This window comes from Gossypium arboreum, chromosome 12 (genome assembly GCF_025698485.1).
Source record: "Gossypium arboreum isolate Shixiya-1 chromosome 12, ASM2569848v2, whole genome shotgun sequence".
NCBI lineage: Eukaryota > Viridiplantae > Streptophyta > Magnoliopsida > Malvales > Malvaceae > Gossypium > Gossypium arboreum.
In genome coordinates this window covers 43,090,634-43,115,751 of record NC_069081.1, presented here as the reverse complement: position 1 = coordinate 43,115,751, position 25,118 = coordinate 43,090,634, and the positions used below count along the sequence as shown (strand labels likewise).

Genomic DNA, 25,118 nt, shown 5'->3' with positions numbered 1-25,118 from the left:
AAAATTAATCAAATTAAAGTGTTTTGAAAGAATCTAACTCCATCCAAAACAATCTTCAAAATATTATCTACCGAATAATCGATCTAACCTCTAGAAGACTTCTAAAAATTGAGTCTACCTCTCAACAATTGTCATTATTCTCGTTTTAAACACTCGTTGTTGTAGTTGTAACCTAAATATATAGGGAAAAAAATCGAAGAAGATGGTGATAGACAAAAAGAAGGGAAAATAACTGTAACATTCACCTGTACTATCATTTACCAGGGACCAGGAAAAGACTATGAAAAAGATGATCAATCAAAGAAAGTCGCCTCGGGGCGTACAGAATACATGAGCTCATTGCATGTGATTAAACTATCATTTTTAAAGACAAAAGTAAGATACGAGGAGAGAAGATATATTTAGATTATGTTCTTCACTTTTTTCTGTTATTTTTATTTTCTCAATGAAACAACAAAGAAGAAGATATGGCGTGATGAGTTCAAAATGCTCGGAAAGCAACCACCCATCACAAGAAATTCTCCAATAAAAACAGAAAATCTGTTTAAATTTTTTAAGTATCAATAACGAAAGGGAAATTACCCAAATTTCCGACAGCTGTTATTCCATGTCTTCTTGTGGGAACTTGGTGGCGTTTCTGGTGTTCTTTGTTGCGTTCTTTTTCTTTCCTTGAAAAATTCCATTCTCCTCTAACAGGGTTATGTTTTTACCTATCTTCTATTAGCTTGTCTGTGTTTGAAAATCTTTGTTGGTCTAGGAGCTAAACAAGTCGGTAAAGGGCTCAAGAAACGAGGTTAATAATGTTCTTCTCCTTTCTGGATTCCTTTTATTCACTTTTATAGTTCTATTTCTGCATAAATGTAATTAGTTTTCCTTCCACCTTCCATCACTTCAACAGACTGAGTGCGAGACAACACTTACATTAAGCTTTCATTTCATTTACTGAAACCACAAGTGTGCAGTTCATCAAAATGGTTTATAGCCACGGTTTCGTACTTTGCCAAAGACATCGCTACCTTTTCCTTATTTTTCTCTTGATTTTAAGCACAACCCAAGTTAGATGCAAAGCTGAAGGTACGTAATCAATAAAATTTTCATCACAACCAGTAAGTTTTGAAAATATTTTTTGAATTAATGAACACAATTTTTTTAAACTTGTTTTTAATTTTCAGGTATACCAAATCCCAAATCTGATACCTTTTCCGAGGTAAACCAGCATACAGAACAGAAAACTATATTTCTTTTCCTCTGAAGATCATACAATGAATGTTAAGAATGTCTGTCTTTTTTTTTCTTCTTACGTTTGATAGAAAGTAAATGAAGAAAAGAAAATATTGAGAGCTCAGATAGGGTCAAGGCCGCCAAGGTGTGAGAGAAGATGCAGTTCATGCGCCCATTGTGAAGCCATTCAAGTGCCTACAAATCCGCAAGTCAGAAATGGGAACAAGAATTTCTCAACGTTACTCTTTGGTTTTGCTTATGCAAGAAGAGTCGATAACTCCAACTACAAGCCCATGAGTTGGAAATGCAAATGTGGGAACGTCATATTCAATCCCTGAAAATAAGTTTGACACAACAAATTCTAGGTTCTTTAATACCCATTTTTCAACCTTGTAAATCAATGTAAGAGAAATATATAGTATTGTTCTCTTCCATGTAAGAATCATATGTTTGACGATGCTACACCTTCTTACAATTATTTTGCTTTATGTGCTCCATGATTAAAAATCACAGATGATCATCTATTGCACTTCACATCCAGCTTTGTGTTGATCACTTATGCATAAGACTTATCAGTTTTGTGACCGCAGCAAGAGCCTCGACGTTTAGGCCACCCAAACGAACGAGAGCCAACTTCGAAATGTCAAGCAAGGAACAACAATATTACTCTCAATGACCATGATCGACCAAGTTTCGACCAAAAGATCTCAAACTCTTCATGCTCGGAACCTAGCTCCAACAAGATACAGTGCCTGGCGAAAATCAATGCAAAAACAAAGTGATAAATGCACAAGAGTTCCTGTAAGGGGTTGTTTGGTGGAGAAAGGAGATGTTGCAAACAAGTAGATAGATGTATCATGAGAAGACGGGGAGGAAGACTGAAGTAAATGCATTAACACTAAGTATAGCGACAAGTGGTGATTGGTAAAGTAGATAAAAAAAGATGTGGCCGAAAATAAGGCTAAACCAAGAAAATAAACGAAAAGAACTTTAGAGAGAGTTTTGAGAGTCAAAATGTTTAAATATCAAAAAGTCATTTTACCATTTGTGAAACACCAATAGTGTTTTAAGAATATGGGTTATAAAACTAGCAAGTAATGAGAATAATAATTAATATTTTTTATTTAGGAAGGCATTAATGGTGCTTTTTATTATGGAAGGATTTTGTAGGTAATGGTGAATAATGAATAGTGAACAAAAATTTATTTTTTTTTTTCTAAAATAAGAGAGAATCACTTCATGTTACATAACAAAGATTAAGAGTAAAATCACTTAACTACATTCATATTTGATCCAACAAGTTAAATTTTTTAGAACATCTCAAGAGTAAAAATAACCTAAAAACTGTCATATTTTGACGTGATTTCCCTTTCTTATCCTTTGCCTTTGGTGAAGTAATATCATGGGAAACATCTCTTGAAATGCAAGATGAAGATTGTTCCTGAATAAGAGTTTTTCTAACTTACTCCAAATATGAGTTATTCTCAATATAGTTATTTTAAACAAAAGTTGCTCTATGGTGATATTTTGACTCTTCTGAAAAAACACAATTGTTTCAAATATAAGATATTCCAAATAAATGGTTATTTTAAATATAACTATTTCTTAAATGTCATTATTCTGAACAAAAGATGTTTCGAACTTTAACTATTCTTTTTCAAATAAAACTACACAAGATGATAGTTGTTCTACCTAAAGCCTTCAACATAGCTATCACTACAACAAAATTTACATTTATTGACAGAAGTTATACTAACGGAGGATATCAGTCAGCATAAGATGCTGGAATGTGAATTAGAATGAGATATACCGACGGATTTTTTAAATCTATTTGTAAAAGTCCAGGTTACACTAACGGCATATTATGTTTCCGTTGCTAAGGTGAGATGAAAATTACGCGCTCTCTTCTCTTTATTGGCGGTAGTTTTTTATATAAAAAAATAATTAGAATGAATTTAATTTTGATGTTTTCCCTAATTCCTTTCCCGTCTTTTTTTCAACTCTTTCTTTTTTTGTACATTTACGTACAGGGCTTTAATTTTTCCCCCAATTCTTTTCAAGGTATTTTTCCAGTCATCTTTTCAAAAGTTCTTTCTCATCTTAAATTTCAACTAATTTCTACCTATACTTACCAATTTCGAATAAATCCATACTGGGGTCTTATCCTCTGAAAGGCATGAATGAAAAGCAATTTCGAAGTAGAAGCTAATGAATTTCGATTTTTTAAAACCTCGCTTAAGCTTTCTTTTCCTTTTGTTTCGTTGAAAGTAGAAGGTAATAATTTTTGAAATTGAAGATTTGTTTTTTGTTCAACTTTTGTCTTCTTTGCTCAACAATAAATTCCTTCAAGAAAGGTATTTTTTTTTATAGAAGGGTAAAATTAGTACACATTTATTTATGGTTAGTCCTTCTCTCATCTTGTCGGATGGCCCTAAGGACACCATCTTCATGGATTTCTACAACTCATTTAACTTCACAGCTTTGGTTAAGTTCCTCTCCCTAGCCACCTTCAAGTTCTTATCTACAAAACTGAGACAAAAATAGAGAAAAAACAAGAACCACCCCATTGCCAGCACGTTTGTTAACCAGCTTCTCAACTTCACAGCTTTAAATTTATTTTAATATTACAACTAGAAACTTATAAGACAATAAATGTGGATAAAAAAACTTACAAAGTCTGACAGTATTGATGGATTTTAGCCCTGTATGTAAGACCCCATACCCGATCCTTTCTTCGAATCTAGGTATGGAACATGTAACACCCTGAATTTTAAGCCTAGAAGTAACGGGCCTTGAGTTTGGGATTGGTTAGAAGGCGGCTTAAATAACTTAAATGTGTTTAAATATTTTATAATTGCATGTTTAGTTTAATTTTTAAGTGATTTAGGAAAGGTTGGTAGTATGGAAAAAGTCCTAGGTTCGATCTAGGGCTTTAGTAAAATTTTGCATTTTTTTCTAAAAGACCTTGAGCATTAGGTGGAAGGCTTATTAATAAGGCCTGGTAAAATCTGGCACAAGAAAATGCTTGGCCTAGTGGCAAAAGGCGTTGGTAGCAAGCAAAAAGTCCAGGGTTCAAGTCCTAGCCTTGGCAAAAATTTTTATTGCGCATATGATTAGTAGGGAAGCTAGCGTTTAGGCCTTACAAATATGTTTGGTAGAAATATGGCATAAGAGTGCTTAGGGGGCAGTGACGAGAAGCATGCTATGGATATGAGAGGTTGCAGGTTCGAATCTCATGCCTGGCAAAGTTTTAAATTTTTATTCTTTAAGGAAACTGAGACTTAGGCATATAAGCTTTATAGTTAATTGTGATCAAATAATAGCACAAGATAGGTGGCGGCGCAGTGACCAGCAGCGTGTTGGGAAGTTGAAGGCCTGGAGTTCGAGTGGTTTCATGCGCAAAAAGGAATTCAATTTTGCTGTGCAACGCAAGGAAGGATTGTCATTCGGTAGAAGTAATTTGGATGCAATTGTTGGCTAAAATCAAGGTTACGGTAGAGATAAGGATAATGATTAAGTGTGGATATGATGGTGATAAAATTAGAGAAATTGAAGGGAATTTAACTTGACAAGTTTAAGTCGATTGGGGAGTGTAGGTTTTTATTTTTTTTTAGTATATATACATGTGTCGTATGGGCAAGTAAGGGCATTTTTTTTTGTATGCTTCAATCGCATATTCTTGGGGGAAATTTCTTCCAACCTCTTAACTCTTTTTTTTTTTTTTGCAAATACCTAAGTAATCTCAAACCCTTCATCTCCTCTTTTCTTTAAGCTAAACTCTTGATCTTTTCTTCCCTATTTTAATCGAATCAACCTCTTCCCTCTTTAACTTAGTCGGTTGCTTCCTTGTTCATTTAAAAGCCAATTCATACACTTTGGGGGTTGATTTCTTATTGGCAATCAATCTCGCCATCGGTAAGTGTATTAGATCTTCTTCGGCTTCTATTAAATATTTCTAAATTCTTTCGTTTCTACACTCTTAAAAGCCGATTTTTTTATCCTTTCCAATACAATTACTTTCGTTAACCTATGGTTTCTCCATTTATTTCTCTTTCTCCCTCTCATTCAAGAGTGTGATCGCTGGCTAAGTATTAGTTGATGGAAAAAGGGGGTTCTAGCAAAGAGGTTGGGATAGAGGCTCCCAAGTTTAAGTGACGTAAGGTATCAATCGTTAGGGACTTTCCGCCTGGATGCCGAAAGGGGGCTACGTCATATTTCGAGTTACATAGGCAGATCACAGCCGATCAATCTAGTCAATGCGAGTATATGTTGTTCTTCTGTAAGTAGTGGATTTATTTTGAATTAATGGGATGTGACTAATGGAGAATAATATTGAATATAGGTTCGGGCGATTATGAATACTTAGTACTCCAGGTGATAAGATATGTACTTCTACCCTATGATAGATTGATATAAAGCCAAAAAAGTGTACATACACTACACACACGTTAGATCAGTAAATCCCGAAATATCGAAATGCCGAAAAGCTGAAAGTCTGGCTATGATAGTCTTGTGAGTGCACAAACACTCATAATGGGGAAATCAATATGCTATCAGAGGTCCCATAAGCGATCTCATGGATCTGGGCCATACTTAGTCCATCTGGGCCAGAATGGGCTAAATGTGCCTGACGGACCGTGGGCCCAAAATAAGTAAATTTGTTGATTTGGTAATAAGTGATGAATTAGTCATGTTGGTTACATGGCTTGGGAATTGATTCAGGCCAGATGGACCATATAAATGTGATTTAGGCCTAATGGGTCATATGAATGAGATTGGGTCTAATGGGCCATATGCATGTATGTAGACTTGTTTGGGCTTTGTAAGGGGTTTTGGGCCTAGTATCTGATAACTGCTTAAACAGACATAAAACTTAATTAATTAATTAATCGTGACTGTCGACAAGTCATAGGGTTAAAGTGTGGCAATGGGTATATGCATGTCTAGGATTGGGTCTAGGGAGAGCTTGGTACTTAAGCGGTCTTAATGACTCACCTCTTCTTCGCTGGAATCCTATATGGCGCATAGTATCTATTCACTTTAGCCAACGAGGACTTGTTAACGGGCTGAGATAGGTAATAAACGCATAATAAAGAGAAATTACTGAAATGCCCTTAAGGGCGAAAATGACTAAAATACCCCTATGTGTTGAATGTAAGATTTATGGATGTTACATGTAAACCTACTGCATTCATATGATATTCTGTTTAGGTTACCTATAGGTTGGGAATTATGGAACGGAGGAAGTATATGAGGATCGCATGGTTACTTGACGACTGTGGATCCACCGATGGCTATTAAGCCTAATATTTGATTAGCAACTTGCTGCAATAAAGGCAGTACCGCAACCGGGTTACTATTGATGTGTATCGAATGGGTGGGTCAATATTTATATCCTCACATGATGTGTATCGGGGGACGGAATTGGTGTGTAGTGGTTGGATTATTAGGGTAGGTTGCACAGCATTGCATGTATGATATTATTGTGATATTACTGCGATTTGGGCTTTGGCCCAACTGAGGCTAATATGGGCTAAGGCCCAAAGCCACCGTTATTGAATTGGGCTTAGGCCCAAAATGACTAATGATTACTTTATACTCATTGAGGGTTGTACACACTGAGTTTTCAAAACTCACCCCCTCCTTTTAAATTTTTTAGGTGATCCTCAGTAGGCGGTTCGACGGATAGAGGGACTCAGAGGTGGCCAACTAGCAAAAGTTTAGACTTAGTCTTTTATGTAATTTTTAATATTTTGATTTTAAATTATTTTTTTGATTTGGGGTGTAATAAGGCATTTCCTCTGGTTATTATTTCAAATTAGGATTATTATTATTTTTATGTTTTATATTTGTTAGAAGTAGAACATGGTTTTCCTAAACCATAACTATTTTTAAATACTATGTTTCCGCAACTCAATTTTTAAATGACAAGTTTTCATAGATCATCTATTTTAAATAAAGCTTCCGCAACTGAAAAGAGATTTTACAAAGTAATTATTATCAAACAAGAAGGAATAGTTTTTTTTAAATACACCTCGCTTTGAAAACAACCAATATAAGCTGGGATTTTACTCAAGGTTTTTATTTTAAAAAAGGGTTTTCAATGAAAACAAGGTTTTCAAAAAACACTTCAATGTGACATGCCAGACTCGGCCATAACTTCTAGGTCGGGTTTGGGGTGTTACATTTAGTGGTATCAGATTCAAGTTAAAAACTCGGACTGTGAAATGGGCTTTGTTTTTTAGCTTTTAAAATTGTTTACAAATGATATTGAGGTGGTTTTGAAAGACCCTATTGTGTGGCACATCGAGTCTCCGACGTCGAGCCAAGTAAGTTCTCTTACTACTGAATTATGTTGAACTGATATACTGCAATATGTCTTAAGCTATTAATTGTTTATATTCAATAGGATTTCCTTAGATATTAAATTGTATTAAAACACTTAAATCTGAATTTGATACTTATTTTTTTGTATGTTTGAGAATGTTTGCGATAAGTGGATGTTCTAGATATATATTAAATTTATTAGGATCAGAGTGCGTAGCGGTAGCATAGTGGGATAGTTGATACACGACTACCCCGTTATTTAGAAATTTCGAGGATGAAATTTTTTTTAGGAAGGGTGAATTGTAACACCCTAAATTTTGGGCCTAGAAGTAATAGGCCTTGAATTTGGGATTGGTTAGAAGGCGGCTTAAATAACTTAAATGTGTTTAAATATTTTATAATTGCATGTTCAGTTTAATTTTTAAATGATTTAGGAAGGGTTGGTAGTGTGGAAAAAGTCCTGGGTTCGATCCAGGGCTTTAGTAAAATTTTGCATTTTTTTTCTAAAAAACCCTGAGCATTAGGTAGAAGGCTTATTAATAAGGCCTGGTAAAATCTGGCACAAGGAAATGCTTGGCCTAATGGAAAAAGGCGTTGGTAGCAAGCAAGAAGTCCAGGGTTCAAGTCCTGGCCTTGGCGAAAATTTTTATTGCGCATATGATTAGTATGGAAGCTATCGTTTAGGCCTTAAATATGTTTGGTGGAAATATGGCACAAGAATGCTTGGGGGCAGTGGCGAGAAGCATGCTATGGATCTGAGAGGTTGCAGGTTCAAATCCCAAGCCTGGCAAAGTTTTAAATTTTTATTCTTTAAGGAAACTAAGACTTAGGCATATAAGCCTTATAGTTAATTGTGATCGAATGGTAGCACAAGAGAGGTGGCGGTGCAGTGGCCAGCAGCGTGTTGGGAAGTTGGAAGGCTAGAGTTCGAGTGGTTTGATACGCAAAAGGGAATTCAATTTTGCTGTGCAATGCAAGGAAGGATTGCCATTCGGTGGAAGCAATTTGAATGCAATTGATGGTTAAAATAAAGTTTACGGTGGAGATAAGGATAAGGATTAAATGTGGATATGATGGTGATAAAATTGAAGAAATTGAAGGGAATTTAACTTGACGAGTTTAAGTCGATTAGAGAGTGTAGGTTTGTATTTTTTTTTAGTATATATACGTGTGTTGTATGGGCAAGTAAGGGCATTTGTTGTTTTTGTGTGCTTCAGTCGTATATTCTTGGGGGAAATTTCTTCCAACCTTTTGACTCTTTTGTTTTGCAAATACACGAGTAATCTCAAACCCTTCATCTCCTCTTTTTTAAGCCAAACTCTTGATCTTTTCTTCCCTATTTTAATCAAATCAACCTCTTCCCTCTTTAACTTAGCCAGTTGCTTCCTTGTTCATTTAAAAGCCGATTCATACACTTTGGGGGTTGATTTCTTGTTGGCAATCGATCTCGCCATCGGTAAGTGAATTAGATCTTCTTCGACTTTTGTTAAATATTTCTAAATTCTTTCTTTTCTACACTCTTAAAAGTCAATTTTTCTTTATCCTTTCCAATACCATTACTTTCGTTAACCTATGGTTTCTCCATTTATTTCTCTTTCTCCCTCTCATTCAAGAGTGTGATCGCTGGCTAAGTATTAGTTGATGGAAAAAGGGGGTTCTAGCAAAGAGGTTGGGATAGAGGCTCTCAAGTTTAAGCAATGTAAAGTGTCAGCCGTTAGGGACTTTCTGCCTGGATACAAAAATGGGACTATGTCAAATTTCGAGTTACATAGGTAGATCAAAGCCGATCAATCTAGTCATGGCAAATATAGGTTGTTCTTCGGTAAGTAGTGGATTTATTTTGAATTAATGGGATGTGACTAATGGAATATAATGTTGAATATAGGTTCGGGCGATTATGAAAACTTAGTACTCCAGGTGATAAGGTTTGTACTTCTACCCTATGATAGCTTGATATAAAGCCGAAGTTGTGTACATACACTACACACACGTTAGATTGGTAAATCCCAAAATGCCGAAATGTCGAAATGCCGAAAAGCCGAAAGTCTGACTATGATAGTTTTACGAGTGCATGAACACTTCTAAGGGGGAAATAAATATGTTATCAGAGGCCCCATAAGCGATCTCATGGATCTGGGCCATACTTGGGCCATCTGGGCCAGAATGGGCTAAATGGGCCTGATGGACTGTGGGCCCAAAATAAGCAAATTTGTTGATTTGGTAATAAGTGATGAATTAGTAATGTTGGTTACATGGCTTGGGAATTGATTCAGGCCAGATGAGCCATATGAATGTGATTTGGGCCTAATGGGCCATTTGAATGAGATTGGGCCTAATGGGCCATATGTATGTATGTAGACTTATTTGGGCTTTGTAAGGGGTTTTGGGCCTAGTATCTGATAACTGTTTAAACAGACATAAAACTTAATTAATTAATTAATCGTGATTGTGGACAAGTCATAGGGTTAAAGTGTGGCAATGGGTATATGCATGTCTAGGATTGGATCTAGGGAGAGCTTGGTACTTAAGCGGTCTTAATGACTCACCTCCTCTTCGCTGGAATCCAACCTGGTGCATAGTATCTATTCACTTTAGCCAACGGGGACTTGTTAACGGGCCGAGATAGGTAATAAACCCATAATAAAGAGAAATTATTGAAATGCCCCTAAGGGCGAAAATGACTAAAATACCCCTATGCGTTGAATTTAAGATTTATGGATGTTACATGTAAACCTGTTGCATTCATATGATATTATGTTTAGGTTGCATATGGGTTGAGAATTATGGAACGGAAGAAGTATATGAGGATCGCATGGTTGCTTGACGACCGTGGATCCACCGATGGCTATTAAGCCCAATATTTGATTAGCAACTTGCTACAATGAAGGTAGTACCGCAACCGGGCTACCATTGATGTGTATCGGATGGGTGGGTCAATATTTATATCCCCACATGATATGTATCAGGGGACGGGGTTAGTGTGTAGCGGTTGGATTATTGGGGTGGGTTACACAGCATTGCATGTATGATATTATTGTGATATTACTGCGATGTGGGCTTCAGCCCAACTGAGGCTAATATGGGCTAAGGCCCAAAGACCACCGTTATTGAATTGGGCTTAGGCCCAAAATGACTAATGATTGCTTTATACTCATTGAGGGTTGTACACACTGACTTTTCGAAACTCACCCCCTTCTTTTAAATTTTTCAGGTGATCCTCAGTAGGCGGTTCGACGGATGGAGGGACTCGGGGGTGGCCAACTAGCTAAAAGTTTAGACTTAGTCTTTTATGTAATTTTTAATATTTTTATTTTATTTATTTTTTTTAATTTGGGGTGTAATAAGGCATTTCCGCTGGTTATTATTTCAAATTAGGATTATTATTATTTTTATGCTTTATATTTGTTAGAAGTAGAACATGGTTTTCTTAAACCATAACTGTTTTTAAATACTACGTTTCTGTAACTCAATTTTTAAATAACAAGTTTTCATAAATCATCTATTTTAGATAAAGCTTCCGCAACTGAAAAGAGATTTTACAAAGTAATTATTATCATACAAGAAGAAATAGTTTTTTTTTAAATACACCTCGCTTTGAAAGCAACCAATACAAGCTGGGATTTTACTCAAGGTTTTTATTTTAAAAAAGGGTTTTCAATGAAAACAAGATTTTTGAAAAACACTTCAATGTGACACGCCAGACTCGGCCATAAAGTCTAGGCCGGGTTTGGGGTGTTTCAGAACATCACAGGTTGACCCCATTTAAAAACACATTTATTTGCTTTTCTTTCTAGAAAAGTTTATAATCCATTTTAGTACATATCCTGTAACACCCCAATCCTGTGGCCGTTACCGGAAATCGAATACGAGGTGTTACCGAGCTTACTTCATTTATTTCCCCCTATTTATTATTTAATTTTTATTTGTTCCAGGCAAGCTGGCTAACTGTATCATAGTCGCCTTAAAAATCATATCTTGAGTTCTGGGACTCGAAATGCAATTCCGTAAATTTTTTCCGAAACTAGACTCATATATCTATATAGGGGAATTTTTGTAGAATTTTTGGTTGGGCCAATTAGTACAGTTTATTCATTAAAATCTCCCCTGTTTCAAGGTTCGACTACACTGACCTCTGTACCTTACGATTTAAATATCTCCCTGTAAAGGGCTTCAATGCCTATTCCGTTTGTCTCTAATGAAACTAGACTCGACAAAGAATCTGTACATATAAGGCAAGACCTCTAATTATCTCAATAAAATTTACGGTGAATTTTCTAAGTCGAAACAGGGGATCCAGAAATCGCTTTGTCCCTGTTTCACAAGAATTTAATTATCTCCTAACATACAGCTCATATGGTAGTTTCGTTTCTTCCATATGGAAATAGACTCATCAAGCTTCGATTACATAATTGATTCATTATTTAATTCCATTTCTACTATTTTTAGTGATCTTTCAATCTCACATCACTGCTGCTGTCAAGATTCATTACTAAAGCAACTATGCCTATTTCATGATTTTTCCTTGATCTAACTAATAATTCATCATACATATTACAAATTATGATCATGACTAGCCATGCCAAGGGTTAATCATCACCGAGCATCTCCCTACTACACTATTACCAAATCATGAATTTACCATCGAAAATAATCAGCCATGACATATGGCATAATAATCAGTAGGCCTCGACCAATACTCAACCAAAACCGAATTACCAAGACTTGTGTCCAAACATCATAGAACCAAATCCAACCGAACATTATGCCATTTTCGCATGGCTAAAGTTTACATACCCAATTTCAACAAAACATAATAGCCTATACATGCCGAAATGTTCTCTTAGACCAACTAAAAAGAAGATACCAAAAGTTGCTAGCCGGTGTGATGACTTCGACGACGGTCCCGAGCACACAAAATGGATCAAGAACCTAAATAAGCAACAATTAAGCACACCAAATGAGTACATAACTCAGTAAGTCATAAGCACTACTCTACCGTCCAACAATAACAATCATAAGTGAAAAACAAATAATACAAAATCAATTTTTCCAACCATAACAAACTATGCTACAATTTCTTAAATTTTTGGTTCGATCTCATGCCAAGTCCTTCAATCAAATCAAATGCCAAGTCAGCCCAATCGATTTAAATCCATTTCCTCAAGTTTGGAACAACGATGCACTAGATAAATTTATGCATACACCGCATAATCTCAATTTTGATATTTAGTTAGTAGCTCAATCACTTACCTCGTTCATGCACAATTTATATCAACAACCGAATGTTGCACACATAGTGCTTATTATGTTCGCACACATAGTGCCATAGTAAATCGCACACATAGTGCCATAGATCGCACACATAGTGCATTTGAGATTCCCTCATGCTTCAACCTCCCAATCGGCACACATAGTGCCACATAATTTTGCACCCTATGTTGTTTCATCATGGTAAAGCAATTTACTTAACTCAAATTGTACATATGGTCATATTATTAAGTAGGGGAATCATTCTGAAAAATATCTATCCAAGGAGTTCTAGCAAAAAGTGCTTAAGGACTTACCTTGTGTTGGGTATAACGGTTCAACCCGGCTACTCGATGTCCTTGGCTTTGCCCTTGCTTGATTCCCTTCTTTAACTTCTCGGCTTAATAAATAAATTAACTAGTTTAGTCATCTTGCTAAACATTTATAACTCAACTACACATGCATATGTATGTTTGTATATTCGGCAACCACTCTTACTAATTACCCATTTAGTCGATTATACACATAGTTAAAGGTAACATCACGAATGGGCATACTTATGTATATATATATATATATATACATAACCGAATGTGCACCAAAAATTTGATTCAACATCACCTACATACTCACTTTGATGGCCGAATATATATATACATGTACAATGTCATCTATAACATCATCTAAACACCTAAATTCTTCTCATGCACACTTGATCGATTTTTTTCCCAATCTAGCATAGCTTCACCTCTATTTGTAATATCATATAAATCCCCATGTGACTACATTTCTTAAGTTTAACATCTTAATGCCCATTATAGCCACTCCCATAATCTAAATCTAAAAATCGGCAACATCCCCTTTCAACTATGTTAGCCGAATCCTCATCCTCTTCTTAGTCCTACATTCGGCACCTCCAACACCATGACTTAACAACTTCAACTTTCATGCTAACATAACAAGCAACTTAACACATCCATATAACTAACACGTTAATAGCATCAAGGTATCAACTAAAATTTTTAAGCTTCTTTGTCAAATCCCAATTCTCCAACAACCCCAAATCCAACCATGGGATAGATGGAATTCAAACTAACAACCAAAAATATACATGAATTTAAAGGAATAACTTCAACATACCTCAACCTAGATGCAATTATGGCTGAATTTCTCCAAAGCTTTTCTCTCCTTCTTTTACTTGGTTTTTCGGCTAAAGGATAGCAAGGATGAACACACACTTCTTCTTTTTTTTTTGTTCATTTTCTTATTATTAATCTTTATTTCTTCTCTATTTTAATTACTCACCAATATTAAATAATAAACAACATAACCTTGGAAGAATGAAGCCATGCTTGGCCGGCCACTCAACATAATTTGGGGCATTTTGACATGCAAACCCAAATTTTCATATTTCAATACTATTTGGTCCTTACTTATTTACCTATCAAATTTTCTAAGTCTCTCAACTAAATCCTTTCAAGCAAGATTCACATTCCTAAGATAAAAATTAAAACATCAAATTTTTATACAAGTACTACCACACATATAAGGTATGCAAATAAAATTTTAACTAAATTTTATGACTCGGTTTTGTGGTCCCGAAACCACATTCCGACTAGGGTCAAATTAGGGCCGTTACAACTCTCCCCCACATAAGGAATTTTCGTCCCCGAAAATCTTACCGGTGAATAAATTCGGATAATGATCCTTCATAAAGTCCTCAAGTTCCCAAGTAGCTTCTTCGATTCCGTGTTTATGCCACAACACCTTCACTAATGGGATTTTCTTATTTCGCAACTCTTTTACTTCATGCATCAAAATGCGAATCGGTTCTTCTTCATAACTCAAGTTAGGTGAATCTCGATCTCGATGGAGTGATTACGTCTGACGGTCGGACCTATATCGTCAAGCATCGAGACATGGAAAACGCTGAATCTTTTCAAGCTCGGGGTAAAATTAACCAGGTATGCGATCGCCTAACTCGTTCGGATACTTCATACGGACCGATGAACCTCGGACTTAGTTTGCCCTTACGACCAAATCTAAGCACCTTCTTCCGGGTGAAACTTTGAGAAATACTTTGTCTCCAACCCGATATTCAACGTCTTTTCTTTTCGAATCCGATACGACTTTTGACGATCCGGCGGCTTTCAAACTTTCACGAATTACTCGAACTTTCGCTTTCGGCATCCTTAATCAAATCAACCCCAAAATTTTACTTTCACTAAGTTCACCAAAATAATGGGTACGGCATTTACTAATCGTATAAGGCCTCGTAAGGTGCCATCTTAAGGCTTGATTGAAAACTATTGTTGTGGCGAATTCAATCAAAGGCAAATATCTTTCCCATGAACCACAAAACTCTAAGACGCAACATCTCAACATATCCTCGAGTATCTCGAATTATTTGTTCAGATTGGCCATCGATCTGGGATGAAATGCGGTGCTAAAATGCATCTTAGTACCCAACGCTTCTTGTAACTTCCTCCAAAATCACGATGTAAATCTTGGGTCTCTATCCGACACGATAGAAATAGGTACCCCATGCAATCGAACAATTTGGGAGATGTATAATTCTGCCAATTTATAGAGCGAAAAATCTGTACGGACAGGGATAAAATGAGCAGACTTGGTCAATCTATCAACAATAACCCAGACCGAGTCTTTCTTACTCTGAGTCAAAGGTAACCCAGATACAAAGTCCATTGTCACTTGATCCCATTTCTATTCGGGTATCACGATTGGCTAGAGTAATCCCGATGGCACTTGATGCTCCACTTTTACTTGTTGACATATCAAACACCTTGAAACAAATTCAGAAATGTCTCGTTTCATACCCGGCCACCAAAATTGATGTTTCAGATCGTTGTACATTTTAGTACTACCCGAGTGGATGGACATTCGGCCACTATGAGCCTCATTCAAAATCATCGAAATAAGTTCCGAATTTCTTGGAACACATAATCGACCCTTGAACGTCAAGCAATCATTGTTGTCAATCCGAAACTCCGATTCCTCATTCGAGGCACATTCAGCTCGTTTAGCGACCAATTCAAATCGACTTTCGGGATTCAAGTATTTGATGAATCAATAATGGTTTGGCCTTTAATTCAACTACTAGCACCTCATCGGCTAAACGGATAGGTGAGCATCCATCGCCTCAAAGCAAACAAAGGCTTTACGACTCAAAGCATCGGCCACCACGTTAGCCTTCCCGGGTGATAATCAATGACAAGTTCATAGTCTTTCAACAACTCAAGCCAACGTCTTTGTCGCAGATTTAGATCTCTTTGTGTCATCAAATATTTAAGACTTTTGTGGTCCGAATAAATATGACACCTTTCCCCAAACAAGTAATGCCGCCATATTTTCGTGCGAACACTATGGCCGCCAATTCAAGATCATGGGTCGATAGTTTCTCTCATGCGGCTTTAATTGTCTCGACGCGTAAGCCACAACTCGACCTTCTTGCATCAACACACAACCTAGCCCAAGTAAGGATGCATCACTATAAATGACAAACTCTTTGCCGGACTCGGTTGTACTAACACCCGAGCTTTGTTAAATGTGTCTTTAGTCGATCGAAACTCTTCTCGACAGTTTTACATCCATTTAAACTCAACATCTTTTGGAGTAGTTTCACAAAGCTGCAGCTATCATCAAGAACCCCTTACAAACCGTCGGTAGTATCCAAGAAGTCCCAAAAGCTCCTAACTTCAAGAATATTCCTCGGAGGTTTCCAATCGAGTATGGCCGAAATTTTGTTCGGATCCACTCTAACACCGATCGCGACACCACGTGCCCCAAAAAGCTAACCTCTTTCAACCAAAATTCACATTTCTTGAATTTTATGATAATCGCTTGTCTCGCAAAAATCGTAATACTAACCTCAAATGCTCGGCGTGTTCGGCTTCACCTTGTGAATAAACTAAAATATCATCAATAAACACAACCACAAATCGATCCAAGTATGGCTCAATACTCGATTCATTAAATCCATAAATATGCGGGGCATTAGTGAGCCCAAACGGCATCACTAAGAATTCAGTAGTGACCGTACCTTGTTCTAAAAGCGGTTTTGGGTATGTCCGAGTCTCGAACCTCAACTGATAATAACCAGATCTCAAATCTATCTTGGAAAATACCGAGGCTCCTTTAATTGATCAAATAAATCATCAATACGTGGTAACGGTATTTATTCTTTATGGTCACTTTATTCAACCGACGATAGTCGATGCACAATCTCATGGTTCTATCCTTCTTTTCACAAACAATACGGGTGGCCCCATGGAGAAAAACTCGGTCGAAATAAACCTCTATCCATCAATTCTTGCAATTGAACTTTCATCCCTTTAATTTCGTTAATGCCATACGATACACGGGCTATTGAGATTGGCGTGGTACCGGTACAATCTGATGCCGAATTCTACCTCTCCAACCGGTGGCAACCCCAGAACTCCTCGTGAAAAACATCCAATACTCACAAACCACTGTATCGATTCAAGTTTCCTTTCCGCCTCTTTGCTATCAAACACATACGCAAGGTATGTTTCACACCCCTTTTCACATATCTCCGAAAGGTCATTGAAGATATTATCATTGGTACCCCTTTAAATCAAGAGACTCAACTCGGACTACCTCATTATTTGCACTTCTCAAATCAATGGTTTTCCTTTTACGCTTCACCACAAAGATCATGTACGGTCAACCAATCCATACCAAGAATAACATCGAATTCGTCAAGCGGTAAAAGCATCAAATTGGCCAGAAAACAGGATTCTCGGATTATTAAAGGGCATCTCTTACACACTTTATCAACAAGTACGTATTGACCCAAAGGGTTTGACACTCGAATTACGAACTCAGTAGACTCAACAGGTAGAGTCATACTAGATGCTAAGGTTTCACATACATATGAATGAGTAGAGCCAGGGTCAATCAACACAATCACACTAGTATCAAAGAGAGTGAAAGTACCAGTGATAACATTAGGGGAGGATGCCTCCTCTCGTGCGCGAATGGCATATGCTCTAGCAGGAGTACGGGTCTCGGATCGAACAGCCGTATCAAAAGCCCCTCTCTGATTACCACCCCTACCTCTTTCAATTCTCGGTGGCCTACCTCTAGCTGTCATTCCATTAAGTCTTGCACCTTGCATCTTATTCTTCTCATCAAGCTCCGTGCAATCTCTAATGAAGTGATCCTTCGAACCGCATCCGTAACAGGCCTTGTTAGTAGACTTACCCCAACATTCACCTATGTGTCTTCTTCCACATTGGGGGCATTCAGGTTTCTCTTGACGGTTATTGCCCACACTAGCTACCGAAGTAGCTCGGGAGTCCGTCGATGGTCGTGCTCTAATGGAAATTCCCGATCGTCTTCGATTTATTAGTGTCCTCCCTGAACTTCTTTACAGCCGAGAACGGAGCTTTACCCGTCGATCTCTTACGATAGTCTTTAGCTTCAAATTCAGCCTTCTTCTTCTCCTTTCTAAGTTCTTCCGCCTTGCAGGCTCGTTCAACTAGTGTTACGAATTCTTTTATCTCTAAAATACCCACTAGTAGCTTTAAATCTTCATTCAATCCTTCTTCAAATCTTTTGCACATAGCAACTTCATCGGCCACACACTCCGGGCATACCGATCGAGTCTTACGAACTCATGTTCAGATTCGAGATCTTGTCATACGGCCTTGCTTGAGTTCCAAGAATTCCTTACGTTTTTATCGATGAACCGTTGACTAATATACTTCTTTCAAATTTCGTTTGAAAGAAATCCCAAGTAACTCGTTCGTTTGGGACTATGGAAATCAAGGTCCTCCACCAATAGTAGGTCGAGTCCCGCAACAAGGATATAGCACACTTTAGACATTCATCGGTGTGCATGATAGTTCATCAAACACCGAATGGTGTTATCAAGCGAAACTCGACCCTTTCGGCATCATCAAGAATTATGGCCTGAACTCCTCAGCCCGCTTCCTAATCAAGTCTACAGTGGCTTACTCAAATTTCACAGATCAAGAATCGACGGCATTATGGGCTCTTGGGTGGATTATTCAAATTCGAAATTGTTGGACAGCCGGATTGGTTCGGGCATATTATGCGACCCACTCATTCATCATGGTAAAGAAGGCTTGTTTAGCCCCTCACCTTGATTATTCGCAGATGACCGAGGTTCAACAGCGGCGTCCCTTGTGCAGAGCGCATCGCTACACTTTCAACGTCATCCGCCAAGGTTCTCTCTACACGGGATCCATTTACTAATCAAAACAAAAATTTTAACCGTCGAAGTCATCACACATTTAAACATTAACATTAAGGCATGTATAGCTAGACTCAAACGTGCTATGGTAGTCCTAGAACCGACTAAACCATAGCTCTGATACCAATCAAATGTAACACCCCAATCCTGTGGCCGTTACCGGAAATCGAATACGAGGTGTTACCGAGCTTACTTCATTTATTTCCCCCTATTTATTATTTAATTTTTATTTGTTCTAGGCAAGTTGGCTAACTGTATCGTAGTTGCCTTAAAAATCATATCTTGAGTTCTGGGATTCGAAATCCAATTCTGTAAATTTTCTTCAAAACTAGACTCATATATCTATATAGGGGAATTTTTGTAGAATTTTTGGTTGGGCCAATTAGTACAGTTTATTCATTAAAGTCTCCCCTGTTTCAAGGTTCGACTACACTGACCTCTGTACCTTACGATTTAAATATCTCCCTGTAAAGGGCTTCAATACCTATGCCGTTTGTCTCTAATGAAACTAGACTCGATAAAAAATCTGTACATATAAGGCACGACCTCTAATTATCTCGATAAAATTTACGGTGAATTTTCTAAGTCGAAATAGGGGATCCAGAAATCGCTCTGGCCCTGTTTCACAAGAATTTAATTATCTCCTAACATACAGCTCATATGGTAGTTTCGTTTCTTCCATATGGAAATAGACTCATCAAGATTCGATTACATAATTGATTCATTATTTAATTCCATTTCTACTATTTTTAGTGATTTTTCAATCTCACATCACTGCTGCTGTCAGTATTTGTTACTAAAGCAACTATGCCTATTTCATGATTTTTCCTTGATCTAACTAATAATTCATCATACATATTACAAATTATGATCATGACTAGCCATGCCAAGGGTTAATCATCACCGAGCATCTCCCAACTACACTATTACCAAATCATGAATTTACCACCGAAAATAATCAGCCATGACATATGGCATAATAATCGAGTAGGCCTCGACCAATACTCAACCAAAACCGAATTACCAAGACTTGTGTCCAAACATCATAGAACCAAATCCAACCGAACATTATGCCATTTTCGCATGGCTAAAGTTTACATACCCAATTTCAACAAAACATAATAGCCTATACATGCCGAAATGTTCTCCTAGACCAACTAAAAAGAAGATACCAAAAGTTGCTAGCCGGTGTGATGACTTCGACGACGGTCCCGAGCACACAAAATGGATCAAGAACCTAAATAAGCAATAATTAAGCACACCAAATGAGTACATAACTCAGTAAGTCATAAGCACTACTCTACCGTCCAACAATAACAATCATAAGTGAAAAACAAATAATACAAAATCAATTTTTCCAACCATAACAAACTATGCTACAATTTCTTAAATTTTTGGTTCGATCTCATGCCAAGTCCTTCAATCAAATCAAATGCCAAGTCAGCCCAATCGATTTAGATCCATTTCCTCAAGTTTGGAACAACGATGCACTAGATAAATTTATGCATACACCGCACAATCTCAATTTCGATATTTAGTTAGTAGCTCAATCACTTACCTCGTTCATGCACAATTTATATCAACAACCGAATGTTGCACACATAGTGCTTATTATGTTCGCACACATAGTGCCATAGTAAATCGCACACATAGTGCCATAGTAAATCGCACACATAGTGCATTTGAGATTCCCTCATGCTTCAACCTCCCAATCGGCACACATAGTGCCACATAATTTTGCACACATAGTGCCCTATGTTGTTTCATCATGGTAAAGCAATTTACTTAACTCAAATTGTACATATGGTCATATTATTAAGTAGGGGAATCATTCTGAAAAATATCTATCCAAGGAGTTCTAGCAAAAAGTGCTTAAGGACTTACCTTGTGTTGGGTATAACGGTTCCGACCCGGCTACTCGATGTCCTTGGCTTTGCCCTTGCTTGATTCCCCTTCTTTAACTTCTCGGGCTTAATAAATAAATTAACTAGTTTAGTCATCTTGCTAAACATTTATAACTCAACTACAAATGCATATGTATGTTTGTATATTCGGCAACCACTCTTACTAATGACCCATTTAGTCGATTATACACATAGTTAAAGGTAACATCACGAATAGGCATACTTATGTATATATATATATATATACATAACCGAATGTGCACCACAAATTTGATTCAACATCACCTACATACTCACTTTGATGGCCGAATATATATATACATGTACAATGTCATCTATAACATCATCTAAACACCTAAATTCTTCTCATGCACACTTGATCGATTTTTTTCCCAATCTAGCATAGCTTCACCTCTATTTGTAATATCATATAAATCCCCATGTGACTACATTTCTTAAGTTTAACATCTTAATGCCCATTATAGCCACTCCCATAATCTAAATCTAAAAATCGGCAACATCCCCTTTCAACTATGTTAGCCGAATCCTCATCCTCTTCTTAGTCCTACATTCGGCACCTCCAACACCATGACTTAACAACTTCAACTTTCATGCTAACATAACAAGCAACTTAACACATCCATATAACTAACACGTTAATAGCATCAAGGTATCAACTAAAATTTTTAAGCTTCTTTGTCAAATCCCAACTCTCCAACAACCCCAAATCCAACCATGGGATAGATGGAATTCAAACTAACAACCAAAAATATACATGAATTTAAAGGAATAACTTCAACATACCTCAACCTAGATGCAATTATGGCCGAATTTCTCCAAAGCTTTTCTCTCCTTCTTTTACTTGGTTTTTCGGCTAAAGGATAGCAAGGATGAACACACACTTCTTCTTTTTTTTTTGTTCATTTTCTTATTATTAATCTTTATTTCTTCTCTATTTTAATTACTCACCAATATTAAATAATAAACAACATAACCTTGGAAGAATGAAGCCATGCTTGGCCAGCCACTCAACATAATTTGGGGCATTTTGACATGCAAACTCAAATTTTCATATTTCAATACTATTTGGTCCTTACTTATTTACCTATCAAATTTTCTAAGTCTCTCAACTAAATCCTTTCAAGCAAGATTCACATTCCTAAGATAAAAATTAAAACATCAAATTTTTATACAAGTACTACCACACATATAAGGTATGCAAATAAAATTTTAACTAAATTTTATGACTCGGTTTTGTGATCCCGAAACCACATTCCGACTAGGGTCAAATTAGGGCTGTTACATATCCCCTATCTTCAGAGCTGAATTCCTTTAGTTTAAGATCATTTTTATTCTTATGCGCAAATTAAATAAAGATTCGTGCATTAAAGATGCACAGAATATCCCTTTAGCAGCTATTTAATTACCATCAATGAATCATAAATATTGTGATGTCGTCAAGGTTTCCATTCAACATTCAATGTTTTCAAAATGTCGTTCAATATAGATAAAAATTTTGAAATAGTGGTTTCTACAATATGTCTAACACCTCCAGCAAATACATGGTAACTTCGAAAATTAAGAAGGCTTACAAATGGCTACAAATCTGGTTGTATCCCTTCGAGCACCACGCTTAACCTAAGATCTTGAAAGGAAGAAGAAATTGGGTAAGTTCATATGAACTTAGTGAGTTCTTGGGAAAGACAATCCCACCTTAATTACTATTAGACATTAGGAAAAAAGGACTCGACTAGTTCGCCATATTGGATGTTACCATGAACTCAACTCAGCCTATTGGCAAACAACACTGATTTCTACACTCATGTATGACAATCAAGAACACATCTACTCCGAGAATACTCCAGTTGTGTGAACTACCATTTATGACAGGTAGGCTTATTGTTCATGCTTTCATGCAACGTACGTACCATATGCACATTTTTTTTACGTATTTCTTTCCTTGTGCTAGCTTCTGATTCTCGATTACCGAAGAATCAAATTTTTCCTGTATCTTCAAATCTGCTCATCTAAGCTATATAACATCAACTACATATCCTCCTAACTCCCCTCCTTGTATGAACACATAAGTGTTCTCTCGTAAAGTCGAGTTTTCACTATTCATAATTTGCATCTAAGTGACATATAGCCGTAGTTGCATAAAGTCACAAATGTGGTTTATTTCCCCAAAAATCACAAGGTTTGTAAAAAATTATATTTATATATTTTAAAAGGGACATAGCAAATTTTTCCCTCTAATAAATATTTCAATCCCATATCTTTTACTTTCAAAATATGTAATGTAGTTTCTATCAATGTATTTTAGATAATCGAATTTTCCATTATCCAAAAGCAATTAAATTGCTACAGTTCAACAAAGCATCCACAAGATTTATAAAAGGAAAGATGATTATTTACAATTCAACCATTTTCAATTTGAACAAATGTGAACATTTACGGTATCAACATGATCAACCTACCTCCCCATTAATTTGATTTGAATAGTCTTTTTAATCTTCTTCGAAATTGCATTTTTAGTAGAATGAGACTTGCCAAAGAATATGACATTTCTTTCACACTAAATAAAACTGATATAAGCATTCCAAATCATATTCAAAACAACAATAAAAAATTTGCCCTTAAATTTGTATGAAGCCTAAACTAGTTTCTAATTCCAAGAACCCATAGCTCAATGTGTTGGAAAAATTCCGTGGTGTTATTTATAAAACCTAGTGATTATGTTAATAAATCTTTACTAAGTTAGCATATGTGCTCTAAGTTAGGCCATCTATTCATTTTTCAACTTTCAACCAAAACAATTTTCTCTATTATTATCAAACTCTGATCTGATTAGAGTGTGGACTCTAATTTCACAAATCGATCACACAAAATGAAATTTTCATTAATATTCAATAGGAATATTAATATATTTAAAAGGCTAGAAACGAAAAGTTGAACTCTCTCAAAGTATAGAATTTATTTGGAAAAATAAATCAAACTAGATTTTGAAAGAGTATTGACACTTAAGTGTGTTACAATAAAATGACCGAATCTTTATTTAAATAAAATATAGTGGTAAAATAAAATAAAAGTAAAATTCATATAGAACTATACTTCTTTTATTTTATTTTAGAATAAGGTTTTTAAACCTTATTAAACTCCATCTATTTTATATTCATTAGAATAAGGTGTTTCAATCTTACTAGAATATAGCTTTACAAGCCTATAAATAGACATAGTATATTCCTCTTGTAATTATTCGAATTCGACATAGTGAATTTTCTTCTCCTCTGCCCGTGGTTTTTTTCCCGAAAGAGTTTCCACGTAAAATCTATGTATTCTTTATTTTATTTTATTTTATTTTCACAAATTAGTATCAGAGCTTCCGGGTAGTTCATCTCGATCACAGTAATGGCGTCTTTAAAGTATGAAATTTCGCTATTGGATCGCAACACCAGATTTGCGTTGTGGCAGATTAAGATGCAAGCAGTTCATGCGTAGATGGATCTAGAGGATGCCCTGCTAGGGATAGATAAGATGCCTGCGACATTAATAGATGAAGAGAAGAAGCGTGAGGATCAAATGGCATTAACACAATTTCATATGCATTTGTCCAACAAAATTTTACAAGATGTGATGAAGGAGAAGACCGCCGCTGCATTATGGAAGAGGCCAGAACAAATATGTATGTCGAAAACTCTAACAATCAAGTTACGTATGAAGCAGCGTCTTTATACTCATTATTTGGAAGAAGGTGGGTCTGTACACGAACACTTAACAGTGTTTAAAGAAATTCTCTCAAACTTGGAGGCCATGTAGGTTCAATATGATAAGGAAGATCTAAGGTTGATTCTACTTTGTTCGTTGCCCCCATCTTATTCAACCTTTAGAGACACGATTTTATATAGCCGCGAGTCTTTCACAGTTGATGAAGTTTATGATTCTTTGACCTCATATGATAAGATGAAGCATCTTATGGTTAAACTCGACTATCAGGGAGAGGGTCTCATTATTCGTGGAAGACAAGATCAAAATGCTGATGATGATCGTGGAAGGACACAGGAACGGAATCCTAGTGGTAAATCTAAAGGTAAATCGAAGTCTTTAAACAGAAGTAAAACTTGTAACTTCTGCAAGAAGAAGTGGCACATTAAATCTGAGTG

General features: G+C 36.4%; 1 protein-coding gene across 1 annotated transcript; it reads left to right on the top strand.

Moving 5' to 3' along the window:
* Positions 1–320: 320 nt before the first annotated feature.
* LOC128285725 (EPIDERMAL PATTERNING FACTOR-like protein 2) lies at positions 321–1,696 on the top strand. Its single transcript, XM_053023631.1, has 3 exons — positions 321–1,074; positions 1,173–1,207; positions 1,311–1,696. Exons 1-3 carry the CDS (start codon positions 972–974, stop codon positions 1,557–1,559), a joined length of 387 nt encoding a protein of 128 aa, XP_052879591.1. The 5' UTR covers positions 321–971; the 3' UTR covers positions 1,560–1,696.
* Positions 1,697–25,118: the final 23,422 nt, after the last annotated feature.

Excerpts from the sequence above, each read along its gene's own strand:
- LOC128285725 (XM_053023631.1), top strand. The coding sequence starts at position 972 with ATGGTTTATAGCCACGGTTTCGTACTTTGCCAAAGACATCGCTACCTT. Across the intron at positions 1,075-1,172 it reads AGTTAGATGCAAAGCTGAAG|GTATACCAAATCCCAAATCT; the intron begins GTACGTAATCAA and ends TTTAATTTTCAG. Across the intron at positions 1,208-1,310 it reads AATCTGATACCTTTTCCGAG|AAAGTAAATGAAGAAAAGAA; the intron begins GTAAACCAGCAT and ends TACGTTTGATAG.